This window comes from Ylistrum balloti, unplaced genomic scaffold (assembly GCF_031769215.1).
Source record: "Ylistrum balloti isolate Yb309-2 unplaced genomic scaffold, AGI_CSIRO_Ybal_v1 Utg369772, whole genome shotgun sequence".
Lineage (NCBI taxonomy): Eukaryota > Metazoa > Mollusca > Bivalvia > Pectinida > Pectinidae > Ylistrum > Ylistrum balloti.
The window spans coordinates 3325550-3341988 of NW_026781965.1; the positions used below are offsets into that span (position 1 = coordinate 3325550).

Below are 16439 nucleotides of genomic sequence, written 5' to 3' on the forward strand. Positions count from 1 at the left end.
TTGAAGCATATTACTTACAGATTATCTGATAACAAACTATATATATATATATTTAACATCTGATTTTATCACTAAGCTTACCAATCAACAGGGAGTCTGGTCTATGGAGTTGTTTGGAAATGTAAAACAATGTAAAACAAAGTCCATTCATTTCTGAAATTATTCCTTTTTATGAGGCAACATGTAGAAAATTATCTTCTAAACATTCAGGATACTTAATCCTTTTTGATGTATCAAGCTTTCATTTTTATTCAATATTCATTTCAAAATAAAACTATACAATAGGAAGGACTAACTATCACACAGACAAAAGATATTGCCTATTTATTAAGTGTTTGGTTAAGTCCCTGAGCATTTCTACAACCCCTGACAGAACCCCTGGGGTGCCAATTTGGGTGATTCTGATGCTATTCAGCAATAAGCTTATTTTTTTAAGAAGATACTTTGAGTGGTCAGCTTCAGATAGTAAGATATTCAAAACATTATATTTGTTGTGGGCTCTTACATAATTTACGGATCAAAATCTTGGGGTGTGAAATTTAGATTTTGATGTTTCTTACACATTCCATGTTTAAAACAGTTGCGCTTTGTGTTTCTGCTAAATAATTATTGGTTTTTAAGAATTGTCATAAACTGATGTAAGTAGGTCACAGTTTCAGTTCAACAAGCTTTGATGAATCAGAAATAACTTAACAAATTTCCTACTCTACATGATCTCTGAGAGCCTGATTACTTCCCCTTTGTGATATCTCAGACCATATGTTGCTGAAATTCACTCAGACACTTAAGGCAGAGAGTATGATTTAAATTTGGTTAAAATACATTCACGTCTCCCCACTTCCCCCACCCCATCCACCCACATTATGACCTAACATTGTCTTTTCCCCAGTATCAACATTTTACAGATATCACTATCTAGTAACAAAGTATCTGGCCTTGGTATAATGTATCTTTGTACTAAATATAACCCATCACATTATATATTATAAGGGTGGTTTGTTGAAGTGCTCTCACTGATCAATTGAGCATTTGTATAACCTGTCGAGCTCTTGTCGTTTTTTCTTGTCCATCGTCACCTGCAAGATAAGAACATAGCTACAGTAAATGAAAGACACTTACAATAATGGCTAATTAATGTTGACACAAAAATGTATCAATATGCTAAATTGTTGCTTGACAGTATACACATCTGAGAGATGTTTTATGCTAAAGGCTTGACATGATTTCTGATAACTCAAGTGTTTCATTGTTTTTATCTGAATAACTCAAGAAAATCTCTATATCCTTATATAGAGCTATGATATACCTATATACCTAAACCAACTGTACCAAAGTACAATTCTAGATACCAAGTCTAACGATGAATAACATATTGTGATCTTTTATTAGTCATTTACAACATAAATGTGTGGAGACATTAGAAACACTTAACATAATTAACAAGTCTATAGAGTTAGCAAGTCGACAGATAACTATACTGTACGCCCCCCTTAACGTAACAGTTCAGCATTAAAGATTGGGGAGGGCTTATTTGTGAACTACTTTTAGCTTACATTTTAAGATTGATAATTCTACAAAAATGAAGACTGGGGTTTATTTGTGTATAAAGACAGTATGTAATGACTCTACATGGTCTTTGTCTGTTTGTAACAAGACTGAAGTCCAATCCAGTGAATGGATATCAGATGATATGGAAATGATAACAAACAATAGAAATGTTACCAACAAGATCTCCAAACTACTTCAAAGTCACAAACAGTTCTAATCGTGTTTAAGTCTATCTTACTTACTTTCATCACAACTACTGTCTTCAGCTTCAATAATTTTTGAGGCTTTAGCAAGTGTTTCTTCTTTTGCTTTCCCCTTCAAATTTTCCAAGTAGAGCAGTAATCTCTCAAAGTCTGCACTGGGTATCTGCAACAGGTCATTCAGTATATTACATAATTGAACTCAATAAACTCTACAACACATTTTCCTATGCCACACGCCCATTGAACTTACATCAGTGTCTCTATTCTGTGTGCTCTTTCTAGCACTTAATCTATCCATACACTTTTTGTATGTTTCCCACAACTTGTTTGCTAATTAACTCCCACCTACATCATTGTCAATCAAGGTATGTTCTCGCTTGGACACACAAATGACAAACCTAGGCTCTTCCATGATCAGACTATCTGGTAAACTGTGTTATGATCACTGGAACAATGCCATCTGCTGTAAAATAATAATATCTCACCTAGCATCTCTAATGAGCAGTGTGATTCGTGTTTTATGAGCATACATCCATGAAAAACAATTTCTGTCTGATTAAGAAATTTTGCTGACAAATTTAGTATGTTACAGCAATGGAGAATGAAGCAAGAGATTAAAACATCAACATGTTTAATTCCTAATGGAAACAATTCAAACTTGATTGGAATTAAGATTATGGAGTGGCAGTTTGATGGTATGCATATAGTGACCCTGACTGATGTTCAGGAGCTCATGGGCAGGGCCAAAAAGGGTCAAATTGACCTAAATTTAGGATCCAGATATGGTAGAATCAAATAATCTTAGTGAATGGAAGGGCTTTAAAGTGAATAACTGAAATTTCATGATTCCAGAGTCTCACATTTCACTGTAGTGAGGGGGTAGAGTTTATTTTAGTTTATATTGGACAATTACACTTAAATAATTTTTTTGCATTCTGTGAAAGGACAGGCAGTCATCCTTTACATCAAAGGTCTGCTAGTAAGAGGATTTACCATGGTCATGGCATTGCAACATCCAAGAAAGACTCTCTGAAATGTCATGGATATAACATCCAGAGAGGACATCACAAAAAGAGTATACCAAATTAGTTGTTAGAACTTTCACATTTCCTATATCGAGGAACGAGCAGAAGATCTGGGGTCCAAGTGAATGAACATCAGAAAGACATAGAATCAGGAACGAAAAGGCAAAAAAATCACCAGATCAGAGCATAAGCATTCTCAGTCCCAAATCAATAAATCAGCAAATGTAGCTAAGTCATATCATTGATAAAATTCCAAAATAGTTGAGAGAAAAAGCCACCTGGATATGTCAGTACTAAACAAGGGAGTCACAGACTCCACACATCTATGACAAAGTGTTAAACAAAGCGTAGCCAAATCAACTGCAGTACATTGTTATCATCTTGTGTACTTTTTACTGTAATCTGCTTACCATTTTGTCACATTATTTTCAACCTTAGTATACACAGGCTTATAGTTGATTCCTAACCATCTCGTATATCAAGTATGTTAGCACTAGTAGGATCAGAATGGTAATTTGTCTGATGACGGTGACCATGAAGTCAATGAAATGTCATGCTCAAATCTATCCAGTACTTTCCAGGAAATAGTGAATACAAACTTACACAGTCAAAATACAGCCATTATGTTCTTCTAATCAGTCCCAAACATAAAAGAGCATAAACAATGACCAAGAGAAACCGATATACAAAATTTGAGAAAAATACATCCATTCCTTCTCAAGAAACAGTGATAACAAACAATCACTGTGAAAATCCAAGATGGCCACCTGTCAGCTATTTTATTTTTCTAATCAGTTCTAAAATCAAAATGACACAACAATGAACCAAAGGGAGCTTATACATGAAATTTAGAAAGCTCCGTCCAATGCTTCTCCAGCAATAACAATAAGTTATGACTTACAAAAACCATGATGGCTGTCTGTTTTTCTGATCAATATCAAAATAAGACAATGTATAGCAAGGGACCAAGGGGAACAGACATACAAAATTTGAAAATAATCCATCAAGTACTTCTCAAGAAATAGTAATAACAAGAAAATTAATTAAGGACAGACAGAAGCTAGATGGACACCAGACACTCGACCACAGATGGAGAGGGATTTGATTAGCATCCAACTAAAATTTAGTCGCTCTCAAATGTATTTTTGGCAAAACAAAAACACTCTCTTCAGGTGACATTCAAGGTCCTCCGACTTCTGTTTTTTTCATTAGAAGACTTAAATAAATCAATACAAACCTTAGAATCATCATACATATGCTGCAGTAACCACACTTGTCGAACTTTTTGAAACTTCCAGTTGTCTTTGTCATCTGACCAAGTTTTCAGATAATTAACTGCAGCAGCCTGGGCTGACATGCTTGCATCTTCAGATTCTTCTGTATTATCATCTTCATCCTTTTTCCTCTTTTTCTTTTTATCCTTTTTTTTCTTTATCAGTACAGTGCCTGAATCTTTACTGCTATCTAGCTCGCCTTCTGCCAATTGAGCAAAAAAAACCTCATTTACGTTCTTTGTAAATTTTGATTATCTCCCCCTCGACCAAAATAAATATGACAATATAATGGTTCCTCCTTTGATTATAGCCATGGTTATAGCCAGAGTTTTCCATCAAAATACTCATCATATAAAATCATGGAGTCAATGCCATGTATTGAAACCAACATTTGATACATATATTCTATAATATATTCTAAAGAGTGTTATTCCCCCCTCCTCCCCTACACATACACCATCCCTATTTTCAGTTGTGTAACCAGGCCTTTGTGGCTGTGCATGCGTTATTGTATATTTATCTTTACTTTTAAAACCGCCATAGACCGAAGGTCGGATTGTGACCCCTGAACCTGTTAGAGGGTCGGAAGGCATGTTCCCTAAGAATTAAAACTGCAATACATGTATTTGATTCTTTTTGGCGCAATTTCACATATTTTGACAATTTGTTTTTGCTATTTAAACTGGTGCATTTATGGTCACTTAATCCACTTAACTTTCCTGAAAATGCCTGGTACAGGTAAAACATTTTCATTTTTCTTTTGTAATTACCATGCCAGATGTTTCTCTTTTTACTAAAGCGGATTTACACTGTGATTTTTAGCATAATGTTATCATATTTGTTTATGACAGATCTTTAATATATCTAATTAATTACTATTATACGTATAGTTCAATATATATGCTTGAAATCAACAGGTACATGCAGAATATTATGGATATAAAAGATAATCTTTGGATATGGTTAACTGACTTAGGAAAAATGTAGATGTTCAAGGGCCATGATGTACTATATCTCTTTAATTTTACCAAATTACAAATTTCTAACCAACTACCAGTAATGTACAGAATCAATATATACTTTTGACATTTTTTATAACATTTTGATTTTTGTTATTTTATTGAATCATTCAATAATTAAAAAAAAAAAAAAAAAAGAAAGGTTTGAAATTCAATTTTAATCAAATAGAATACAACCACAGATTTATATTTAAATCTAGGAGAAAGGAAATGTGGGAAATATGTCACTTGCCATGCTGGTAGTCATGACACCGTTCTCGTTGGACACATTATCCCATGGACGATAGCTAAGTGATACAACTCAATTACATATTCCAAAACAATTCTTACTCTTATTTCTTAACTACATGTGTATGTCATTTTATTAATTGATCACAGGCTATGAGAGTATCAATACTTCTTAAGTCACAAGTACATTTGTACATTTAATTTACTTCAATCATTAAGATGCCTGGTGTCCCATTTCCCAGTTTTGCGGTTTATTACTATTTCTTCGGTCCTAGCACAAGAAGTTCACCAGTTGATAGTGTTAGGTCATTCAGGACAATCACATACAATAACCAGTAGGAGGTTCAAGGTTTAAGTCTATTAACCAATGTTGGGTCCTTAAGACTTGTTTTGTCTCATTACAGTTAATTATTTTGGAATCAACTGAAGAAGAACTATGATATTTACTGTGTTAATAACTAACAGATTTTATTAATAGAGGAACCTTCATTATAGTTAAATGATCTTATCCAACTTCCATTTGATTATAATTACCATTAAAAAACATTAAAACAGAAACATTATGTTGATCACAGGAATATACCTGGTTACACCACTGCATATTTTCTAAATCAAACCATTAACTATATTAATATTTAATGAAAAAATTTCATGCATGTTATGCTGAAGTCAAGATCAAAGTACATGCATTATCTTTTTTGACTAATTCCAGTTTTAGGAGTCCTAACACTAGCGAAGCTACAAGTGTTTTAACAATACTATAGCAATAATGATCTGTCACATACCTGGAATGTGCTGTTTATCCTTTCTTCTCTTTCTTTTCCGTTCCTGTGAGCTATCATTATCATCCTCACTAACATCTGAAGGAAGGCTTTCGCGTGAAACTGCAGATAAATGTTGGTGTGATATTTCCTCCAATACATGCTCCTTCTTCTTTTTCTTCCCTTTCTTTAAATGTGTATCAATTCTCGCCTTATCATTGACATTCAACAGAAGGCTTTCATTAGCAGGGACAGATAAATTTTTAGGTGATCTTTCCTCTGAAACTAAGCCACTGTTTTTCTTTTTTCGTTTTTTTTCCTGTGAGCTGTCAATATACTTCTCACTGACATCTGAAAGTTTGTGTGATTTCTCTTCTGAAACATGTCCACACAGAGTTTCTGAATGATCAAACAACTCTTCTGAACTTTTTTTTCTTTTCTTCTTTGGGGGTTGTTCTCTCACATCTGTATTGAGGTAGTTGCTACTTTCAGTAATTTCTGGAGACATTTTTCTTTTCTTTTTCTTGACTTTGTCTGGTTTTAAAGACTTATCTGAAATCTTTGATTTCAGTTTTTTCTTTGGTTTGACAAAATGACTACAGTCCTCAGACTCATTAGACACACCATTTAATCCTTTTGTTTTCTGTTTCGGTTTCTTAATTCCAACAGTTTTCAAAAGATTCCCAGAAAGTTTATTTTCTAACTTTGACTTCTTTTCCTTCATTGATTCTTTGGATTCTGTGTTCTGTTTGTCTTTCATTTTGCTTTTGGAATTTTCAGATTCCTTTTTACAGTTCTTCTTCAGTTTGAAGCAGCTTCAAGCTACAACTTCACATATGTTTCTGCTTTTGTTTGTCCACATGTAATGCACCTCCAAGCAATTCCAAGGTTCTATAATACAAGAAAGTAATTTTAACTGCAGTCCAAATCTATATGTTGTGCATTTCATTCCTGAATACTTGCATATTTTCTTTTAATGTGACTTGCAACAAAAATGTGTACTTCATTCTTCATGATATTTACATAAAGTGGATTTTTTTGTTGATTATATGCCTGGGAAATGATTGACAGACATGTTGCTCTGTCACACTTGTATTTGTCCATGGACCTGGAATAGAACAGAATATTCTAAGGCAGAGGTTTGTCTCATCTTTCACATATAGCTTTTCCCTAAGAAAATAGCCATACTGTGTATAGCTGATGTCCCCCGGTTGCCCTTACAAGATAGTACACTGTAATGATGTTTACAGGTGGTGCTGTTTGGTGTCAATTAGGAAAAAAATATAATTAATTTGTATCTGATTTTAATTCAACAATGCAATAAATAACTTTGACAATCTGACAACACAGGTTCATTACCAATGTGTGAGGTTATTTGTAAGTATGTTTAATCAAATTCATGTAGGGAATTATGTTGCAAGAGTACGGGGTAGTAACAAAGATTTGGATTGGACACAGACCGAGAACAGTATGAATAACAGACTTCACAGCTTAATGAAAAAAACACAACAGCGACGAACAGAGAAGTCACTACTGGGCCTAGTTTCTTATCCTTCAATATTATACGTCCCTACTGACCCTAGTTTTGACTTTGAGCTCTGCCACCTTGCAATTTGCGATATCAACAACTCTAACAAAGATGAGTTAGTCTTATCATCTAAACCGAAATACGATCATTGGACATCACGACATAAAGGTAAAATACCTGTTTTAAAAGTTCCTTAACACCGAAATCACCATCAAATTCTGCTCTCTTCCACACGTGTTTGTTGTAGCGGAAGTTTACCTCACTGACAAGGGACGTAACTCTAAACGTCGTTACGACCGTAACTTAGCCGGCAACTAAGCTTTTACGAACCTAAACGGTGTGCCATTTAGTTACTTTTTCATAAGTTCTTTCGTGAAAACTTTGCCTTTTGTTTTCTTTTCTTTTCGTGACTTATAATGTTATTTCATTATCTAATTTCCATTTTTCACAAATCAAGAAAATAACGCAAATAACTTCATTCAAATGTATGGCATCCCATTCCCCTCGTCATAACAGTCTAAAATGTCAACAAATGTTTACATTCGTGAATATATGTATATTACTGTCAGTTAACAGCATTTATCCTGCAACTGGCACCGCCGTTGTCGGAATATACCTGCCACATATATTTTGCTGTACTCGACAGTGCCAGAAAACAGCACGTGCGGTGATTCGACAGAAATACTCTCTGAATCTCAGCGATTTTCCATGTTGTAATGAACAAGCTGATTTACGAAAATCGCTGTTTTATCCGATAAAGTTTGGAACTATGTTTCCGCGCGCAGCTATTATTTTGGCGTCCGTCATCAGGCAAAATTCAGCTAACGTTGTTATCGGGTAAACATACATGGAAACAATACTTCTACTTTAAAATTTATATCCGGGGGTGTACCACAAGGATCTGTTCTTGGTCCTTTATTGTTTTTATTTTACATTAATGATAAAGTGATCCTATGAAAACATTTACCATGCTCTTTGCCAATGATTCTTCTCGCCAAGATTCTTCTGCAGATTTGAATATACTACAAAAACCGAAACCAACGTTAACAGGACTGATCTGATCAGAGACTGCTACATTTCAATCCCGCTAAGATGGAAGTAATTCTTTTCTCGTCTACTCCAGTTGATATAAAACCCATCCTTATTTGTAACAATGAACCGCTTCCGTTTACGAACTCTCATTGTCACCTTGGAGTGTTTTTTAGTGGTGACTGCAAGTGGCATGACCATGTTCAACAAATTATTAAAACAGCTTCTTCTAAAGTCTCTGTGTTAAAACGATTGAAATATAAAGTTAGTAAGGACCAACTCTCGAATATGCCTGGACTATCCTCTGTTGCCTCCTGTGAGGCACTTTACTTTGAAATTGGTTGGGTTCCTTTAAAATTCTTTTCACAAGATGCATACTCGATTAGTACCAAAGTATCTTTATAATTTGTTTCCTTTTAAAAGGAATTACTTTCGTATTCCCAATCAGTATTAGTTACCGACCTGAAGATTAAATATTCTTAAAATCATTTATCCCTTCTTCAACAAATTTATTGAATAGTCTTGATGATTCTATGAAAAGTACATCAATTTCTACATTCAATGCCAAAATACCAGCAGTACCACGTGTTCTACCGAATGATCTTAACGTTGGTAACAGATACATCTTTAAGCACGGATTAGACAAAAATGAGGTGGTCTTAAAAGTGACTTATTCCGTGTAGGTATTTGTGTTTCACCCGAATGTCGGTGTGGTGATGATAATGAAGATGCGTACCGTTATTTTTTGTCTGATAAAGTTTCTAATCCTCGAATAAGACTGTTTGATGCTCTGTCAAACATTGGTATCTATCCAGTCCCCCAACAGGATATTCTCATATAGTGAGACGCTGATTTTCCCTTTGAAACAAGCAGTAACATAGTACAATCAGGTGAACAATGATTTTAACATCAAGTGGAAGGGTCAATACTAACTAGTTAGACAATCAGAACTTCCACCCACCAACATCACCCTGTCTCCTCTTTTCACTTCCATCCACACTCTTTCTTTCTCTCCTTATTTTTTCATGTTATTTAGTAGTTTGTATGTATGTTGTTTAGTTATGTCTTGTGTTATCAGGAGAGGGCCTAGTAAGTTGTCAGAACTTGTGCTCAGTCCCATTATTCCGGGTTTTCAATCAATTATGTTTGAACCATATATAGACGGCATTGTGTGTGTATGGTGGTGAGTGGGAACGCATCTGACGATGAATGCGAGTGTGGAGTTAAGAGTTGGTTGGTACGAGTATGTACCATGTATGCATTATATAAAAGGTTACATACTATGTGCTGATGAAATCAGTGTTAAGTGTATTTTATGTCACATTTGAATGTGATCGTACAATCAAGTGTTTTCATTCATGTATATATGTCGGGACTCAAGTGGATGACTGTGTCCACTCATCATACTATATGTACTTTTGTTAGTTTTGTTTTCAATGTGATGACACTTGGTCTCTGAACTGAGGGTCCCCTAACTTAGGTGGCAAGGTTATCAGACTTACACGAAGGTAGCTTGCTCATCCCAGTACTCTTGTTTTAATAATGGCTTGTCCTACTTCCGAGTCTCTTTTTTTGTTCCTTTTTTTACAACTAAAACGCATTATGTATATTTATGCAATGGTATTTGTCGACACGCGCCACCAGGATAAGGTGTAAACCCATGCTTTTTGTGGGTTTTGCATTCTGTCCAGGCATTGGCCTTTATGTAAAGTTATATCAAAATTTTATTTAAATTATGGGCAAATCTTAACAGTGATCTAATTTGATGCACGAATTATAGATGATTTATTGATACTTATACATGTAAAAGTATTTTTCTTACTTGTGTTAAATATACAGTCACCACACGACACAAACCCTGAAAGTGTTTCAATGTACCGATGTCCTTCGTGTTGATCCTTATTTTGATGTTAAATTGTAACAACAATTGTATATTTGTATTGTCAGTATTGAAATGTCATTTAAAACGCATATTGAGAGAAGGCGTTGATAAGTTGCAATAACTTGTGCTAATCTCCTGTCTCTCTTTTGGCAATAAGCAACCGGTTCCACAAGTACAAGTATTGGGTATGAAAGAACACATAGTAAGACTAAGGCGATAGTGAGAAATAGCATATTCTTCTCTATTTCTTCAACTATGTGCAGACATATTAGACACCATTACCAGCAATCTTTCCTGTAGCGTGCTGCGCATGCGCCAGCCTGAGTCGATTATATAGAGAGAAAATCTTTAAACTTGAATAAAGCATTTTTTCGTTCAAATGACAGTATTTTTCCCGTATACATTTGTATGATAATTTTATAAGCTTTAATATGATCTTTGAAAATTAAAAATAAGTTGTGAGGAATCGGTGCCTTTTTTGAGTTAAAGTTCAGAAGTTTATTTACTATGAATAAAGAAGGATTTCCACTAGAAATTCGCTATATCACCGAATTCAAAGTTAGATAACAAATATTTCACAAACTTTGTGAATATTTTTCTCGTACAGGTTAGTTTCTAAATTTATCCAGGATTCCGACACTATATTTTTTTTAAAAATAAGTGTTTAGGAATCGGTGCCTTTTTTAAGATATATGTACATGGGTGTAGATTCAGAAGCCTCATTTTACGCTGGCTTTGCGGGAAGAAGAGACGTAAGATAGCTTGGCGAATATTATAAAAAAGACTGAGTTTTCTATAGGTATCTATCCTAATGAACAAAAACGAGATGTGAAAATATATAGATGATTCTTAAAAGTGTCTCCAGTAATAAATATACATATATTTCACAAGTGTGTTTAATATTTTCATAATGCGCACAAGTGAAAGGCACAAAAATATCAGACACATGAATAAAATATATTCGTTATTACTTGAAACACTATTGAATATTCTTTTTATATCATATATATCTATTTATTACAATTTCACTGGCAAAACAACCAAATTACTGGCATATTAAGTACAGATATAGAAGGACGAAACTGACTATCCTTTTCACTAATTTTAACTTCGCAGTACGCGACAAAATATAGTCCGTTATTAAAACATTAATTAAAATTATATCAACACAAAGGAATAAGTTTTAATGTAAATTCATTTTTATGTTAACATAAAAGCATGCTACTTACACGTATCACTACAAGCCAAAATTTGCTGTAAATTGTTCAGAGGGAGTTTACCTATGACAAGTTACTACGCGGCTGAAAATACGATGGCAACCTAGCCATCACTGTCGATGACACGAACCCTTCTGAAATGTCTTTATCCACATTCAAGACGTTAGGTTGGGGATTAGGGTTGATCCCTGATAAGGTCATTTGAATTGCAATGCCTGCTGACTTCATGGAAATGAAGGTCGTATTAGCGATAGTATACAACCCCATAAACTTAAATCTACTCCTATTCGGTGACACTTTTCTGTCTGAACAAGAAAACCAAAAAATATTTTGCATACTTAGTAATATATCCACGAAACGAACAGATTATAGCAAGCACATTTTTAATTGATATACTGATATATTAACTGATATACCAGCAATCGTCGGAGTGACAAGGAGGGAGTATGCATGGACAGTGTATCACCTATTTCGCTTGCATGGAGAGGGAGTAGACGTAGGATCTACATTCTACGCAACTGCCACCTCCCTCTCTCTCACCCTCTCCCCCACCCCCCCCCTCTCTTTCTCTCAACTTGTTCATGATATAATTGTTTCATTAATATAATGTGTGTGTTTTAATGTTTGAAAGGGGCTTTATATAAGTTGTAAAACGTGTGCCCAATCCTATTGCTACTTCTGGTTGTCGTGGGTCTTTTTTGTACCGGGCTTTATATGATTTGTCAGTTTTATGGTGATATGTGTCCTCTCTTTCCATTGGTGTATGTCTACAAAAGTGTTATTTTTTCACTGGTGGAAAAGTAAGAAAAATGTGGTCTTTTCAAAACAACAATTTTATCAATGTGATATTTCTCTATATTTCAGTAGCAAATATGTTATCATGAAATGTATATCATTAAATCTAGAGATAGTCATCAATATTAGCAAGTATATCGACATCAGTGAACTCCATCGATAATGAGAAGTAATATACAAATGTATTATCAGACCAACAGTTCATAACCAATTTAATTTAGTTTGATATTTAAAACTTGAATACTAATATTTGTCGTGATAAGCGTTTTCAACACATTGCACACTTGATTTCCGCCTACGTGTTTACGGTGCAAGTGCATTAAGACTGCAAAAGTTTTAATCGCTAGGATCAGCCTTACTGATTTAGTGGTAAATGAAAAATTCATTAATGTTCGAAAATATGGATTTAAACGAGCGTTCTGACATATCCATGGCTATATGTACTAGCATTATAAAGAGTAACCGAATAGCGACAGGAGGGCACCAGTGACGCCACAAGTTCACCGGCCTCGCTACCATCCACAGACTACGCATACAGTAAAACTCACTTGTGTCGAACACGCATGAGTCGAATACATCGGATGAGTCGAACGTTTCGTTAGGTCCCGATTTTTTCTCCTCTATATCTTAGTAAATTAAACACGGATGAATCAAACACTGTTGAATCAAATACTGTGGTTGTGTGGAATATATTTTGTAGTCCGTCCCTTCTAAATCGTACAAAAAATTCCATGTTTGTGTCGAACATTCAGCCGCCACGTTGTCTCATGTAAAAATTCCTGGTCGGTAACGAGTGTGATCGGTCAGCCGTAACGGTATGCACAATGTAATGTCAGGGTACCCATCCACCTAAACTTTTGTTTATACAGGTGCACAGGTAAATATCTCATTTTACCAAGAACTATGCGATCAAACAACCATTGAAATAAAATATCTCATGTTTACTTTTTGCCCGTGAGTTGTTATTTTATTTGAGTGAAAATGTCAACATTTGAGTGGAAGTGTCGAAAGGGGCTATAAATTAGGGTGAAAATTCGGGATTTGTCATTCATTCCACACTCTCAATCATGAGCTCAAATGAGCAATCTAGTGAAGGACCCAAGTCATCTGGGGGGATTACTGGATCTACTTTTAGACTTCGATGGAGAATATTTGTCTCAACGATACAAATGCTATAAATGTGAGCAGAATATGTGTACATGTATTTTTTTTTAAGTATTGTTTGCACGAAGTACCCAGTGTAACGTGTGTCTTTTGTTCAATCTTGTACGCATAATCCACGTGTTTGTGACAATGATGATTACAGTAAGTGTCATTAACCTACGATTTATTTGTATTTTTAATAAAAGATAATTGTTATTATAAAATAGAGATGTTGTCTTGTTCTTTTCATTAACACCTTGCTATCAGACATGATCGGCGAAAATAGGGTCAGTTTAAATATACTATGTCTCGATTACAAACGATAGACAAAAACACTGTTGAGTCGAACCATCGGATAAGTCGAATATTTTACTTGATCCCATCGACTTCGACTTATTCGAGGTTTATTATAGTTTACATCTCGTAGGTCAGTCACGTTTGCATTGGAAGGAGTGGCATCATTTTAATGAACAATATATAATTGTGAAAAATCTTGTACCACGTCCTTTTAGTTCATTTAACAGAGATAAACATAACAGATAATTGTGAGACGATACTAGAAATGTAGAAATGTAGGCAATATCCCCGTAACAAACCAGTAAACAAAAGCAACTTCAGAATTACATCAACACGATATGCTCCTACCTTTGTTTGCTTTGCTTATGCCTTGTTTCAGGCTCGGTCGGTTTCAGTAATTTTCTCTTGTCATATCATGCGATCGACGTGCAGTTTACCGCGCAGTCATGCATATACCGGTGTAAGTATTACAGATTGGGAAGGGATCAAAAATACCACCTGAACTTATCCACATACTACTATTCTGAGAACTGACTTTCTTTCTCAACAGTGAACAAGGCAGTGGTCGCTTTCTGTTTAAATTCTTGGAAGGCAGGCACAGGTTAGATGCACATTCATATTTTCGAATATGTTGTAACGTTCAGTACAGGTTAAAATATCATATGGTATTATTGATTCATTGTTTTATGTTTGTCAATAAATTACGAAACTGAGTGTTGTGAACTTTACAAAAAAACATTTGTTAATCGTGGAATAATTCCGTGCCGCCTGGACTGTTTCAGCCGGGTTACGCGAAAGCAACAATGTTTTATACAGTCACTTGTACAGAAACAACACAGAAAATACCGACATGATAACAGAACCTTAATTCAAACACAAATACGATAAAACTGTAGCAGAAAGATTTACACGGAGATTCTTGAAAATGTACAGGGAGAAAAAGACCAGATGATCCGAAAGGGTGAGCGTAAACATGCTTCAACGACGACACCTGCCATGTAAATCTTGGTCAAGTAAGTAATGTCACGTTCCCAAATGAGAGCAAGTTAAAACAATAACGGAACCACCTTACCCTAGCGAGCATCCAACACGTCAAGCTTCATAGCGTACATAGAAATAGAATATTTCTTGAGATTATTTCTAAGACCGTCTAACTTCTCGTAGTCTTCGTCAACCTGCATCTCTATAAACCAGTTGCAGACATCCTGCATGATAAATCTTCAAATACAAAAAAAAGTTGATGATGCAGGAATGTACTATCCAGAAGTGGAAAATTCACAAGAGGACAATTGAAATCTGTCTAAACCAGTTGCCAACAACCTGCATGATTTACCCACAAATACAAAAAAGTTGATAATGTAGGAATGTACTATCCAGAAAAGGAAAATTCACAAGAGGAATATTGAAATCATCAGGCTTTTGATGCAGTTTGTGGGGAAACTGTCCATGGTGGTTTTGTTGTAGGAAGTGATCGAGGTAAGCTGCTAATGTAATGTCGCGTCATTGGTTTCAAGAAACTCTAAGAAGATATTGTCAACCAGGAATTGGACCATTTCCATGACTTCGTCATCTGTATTATGTTTTCGTATAGTACACAACCATATCTTTGAAGGTCGAGGATTTGTAGACGCCCCCCCCCCCCCCCAATCGTCGAGGTCGGTATCCGAGTCTGTTAAAAATTCTTACAGTTTTTATTGTTATATGATGCAACGCAGTAAAATAACTTCCTGCTATAATCACGACTACGTGATAATCGCTGTTCATTTATAGGAAAGTCCTTTTCATGGATGGATGGGCACGGGTATTTTAATACGGGATTCATACCCCCGGCTAACATATAACTCTACTGTAGTCAGACCTGTACATAATCCGGCCAGCTAATGCAAATGCAGTTTATCCAGCTAAGGAATACACAAATAAGATGTAATCCTAAGTTTACTTCACGTGGAGGAAATCACATCTATGGTTATCTACTACCGTAGGCATAGCAGGTAGACTTTAATAGCTTTACACAGTGGACGCAATACATTAGCAAAGCTTCTCACGCATGGAGCTAGACATTGAGGGAGGAACAGACACACTTATCTACTAACAGAGGGAACAGCAGCTAGGCCTAGCTGCTAACAGCGGGAACAACAGTTAAAATTAACTGTTAACACACGGAAACAACAACGGACTTATTTACCATCGGAGGAAATACCAGCTAAGCTTTGATAGCTACACACCCGGATACCCAGTGGTAGCAACAGGTAAGTAAAGCTAAACGAGGACACAGTCCAATAGCATCACGCAACCACTGATAATCCATCGTGGGAACAGCAAATTATGTTAGTATAAATGGACGGAAGGACATCATGATGTCCGACACGTTGCAGAAATAAACATCTACAGCAGAAAGGAAACAAACAAAGCATGACACGTGACAACAACAGAACATCATAGCTGTCTAACAGTCCAGTGAGTTTTAACTATTCCACATAGCTAATACTA

The 16439-nt window shown here is 35.3% G+C and overlaps 1 protein-coding gene across 1 annotated transcript; it reads right to left on the reverse strand.

The window, feature by feature from the left end:
* Positions 1–855: 855 nt before the first annotated feature.
* LOC132543915 (nucleolar protein 58-like) lies at positions 856–7843 on the reverse strand. The gene is made up of 5 exons (XM_060207467.1): positions 7764–7843; positions 6083–6949; positions 4014–4252; positions 1791–1914; positions 856–1076 (listed from the first exon to the last, which is right to left on the reverse strand). Exons 2-5 carry the CDS (start codon positions 6816–6818, stop codon positions 1018–1020), a joined length of 1158 nt encoding a protein of 385 aa, XP_060063450.1. The 5' UTR covers positions 6819–6949; positions 7764–7843; the 3' UTR covers positions 856–1017.
* Between the last annotated feature and the right edge of the window lie 8596 nt (positions 7844–16439).

What these genes read in the sequence shown, in the direction of transcription:
- LOC132543915 (XM_060207467.1), bottom strand. Translation starts at nt 6,818, where the DNA reads ATGAAAGACAAACAGAACACAGAATCCAAAGAATCAATGAAGGAAAAG. An exon ending in GGATAAACAGCACATTCCAG is followed by an intron (nt 4,253 to 6,082) that starts GTATGTGACAGA and finishes CTCAATTGGCAG; the next exon opens with AAGGCGAGCTAGATAGCAGT. An exon ending in AGACAGTAGTTGTGATGAAA is followed by an intron (nt 1,077 to 1,790) that starts GTAAGTAAGATA and finishes CTTATCTTGCAG; the next exon opens with GTGACGATGGACAAGAAAAA.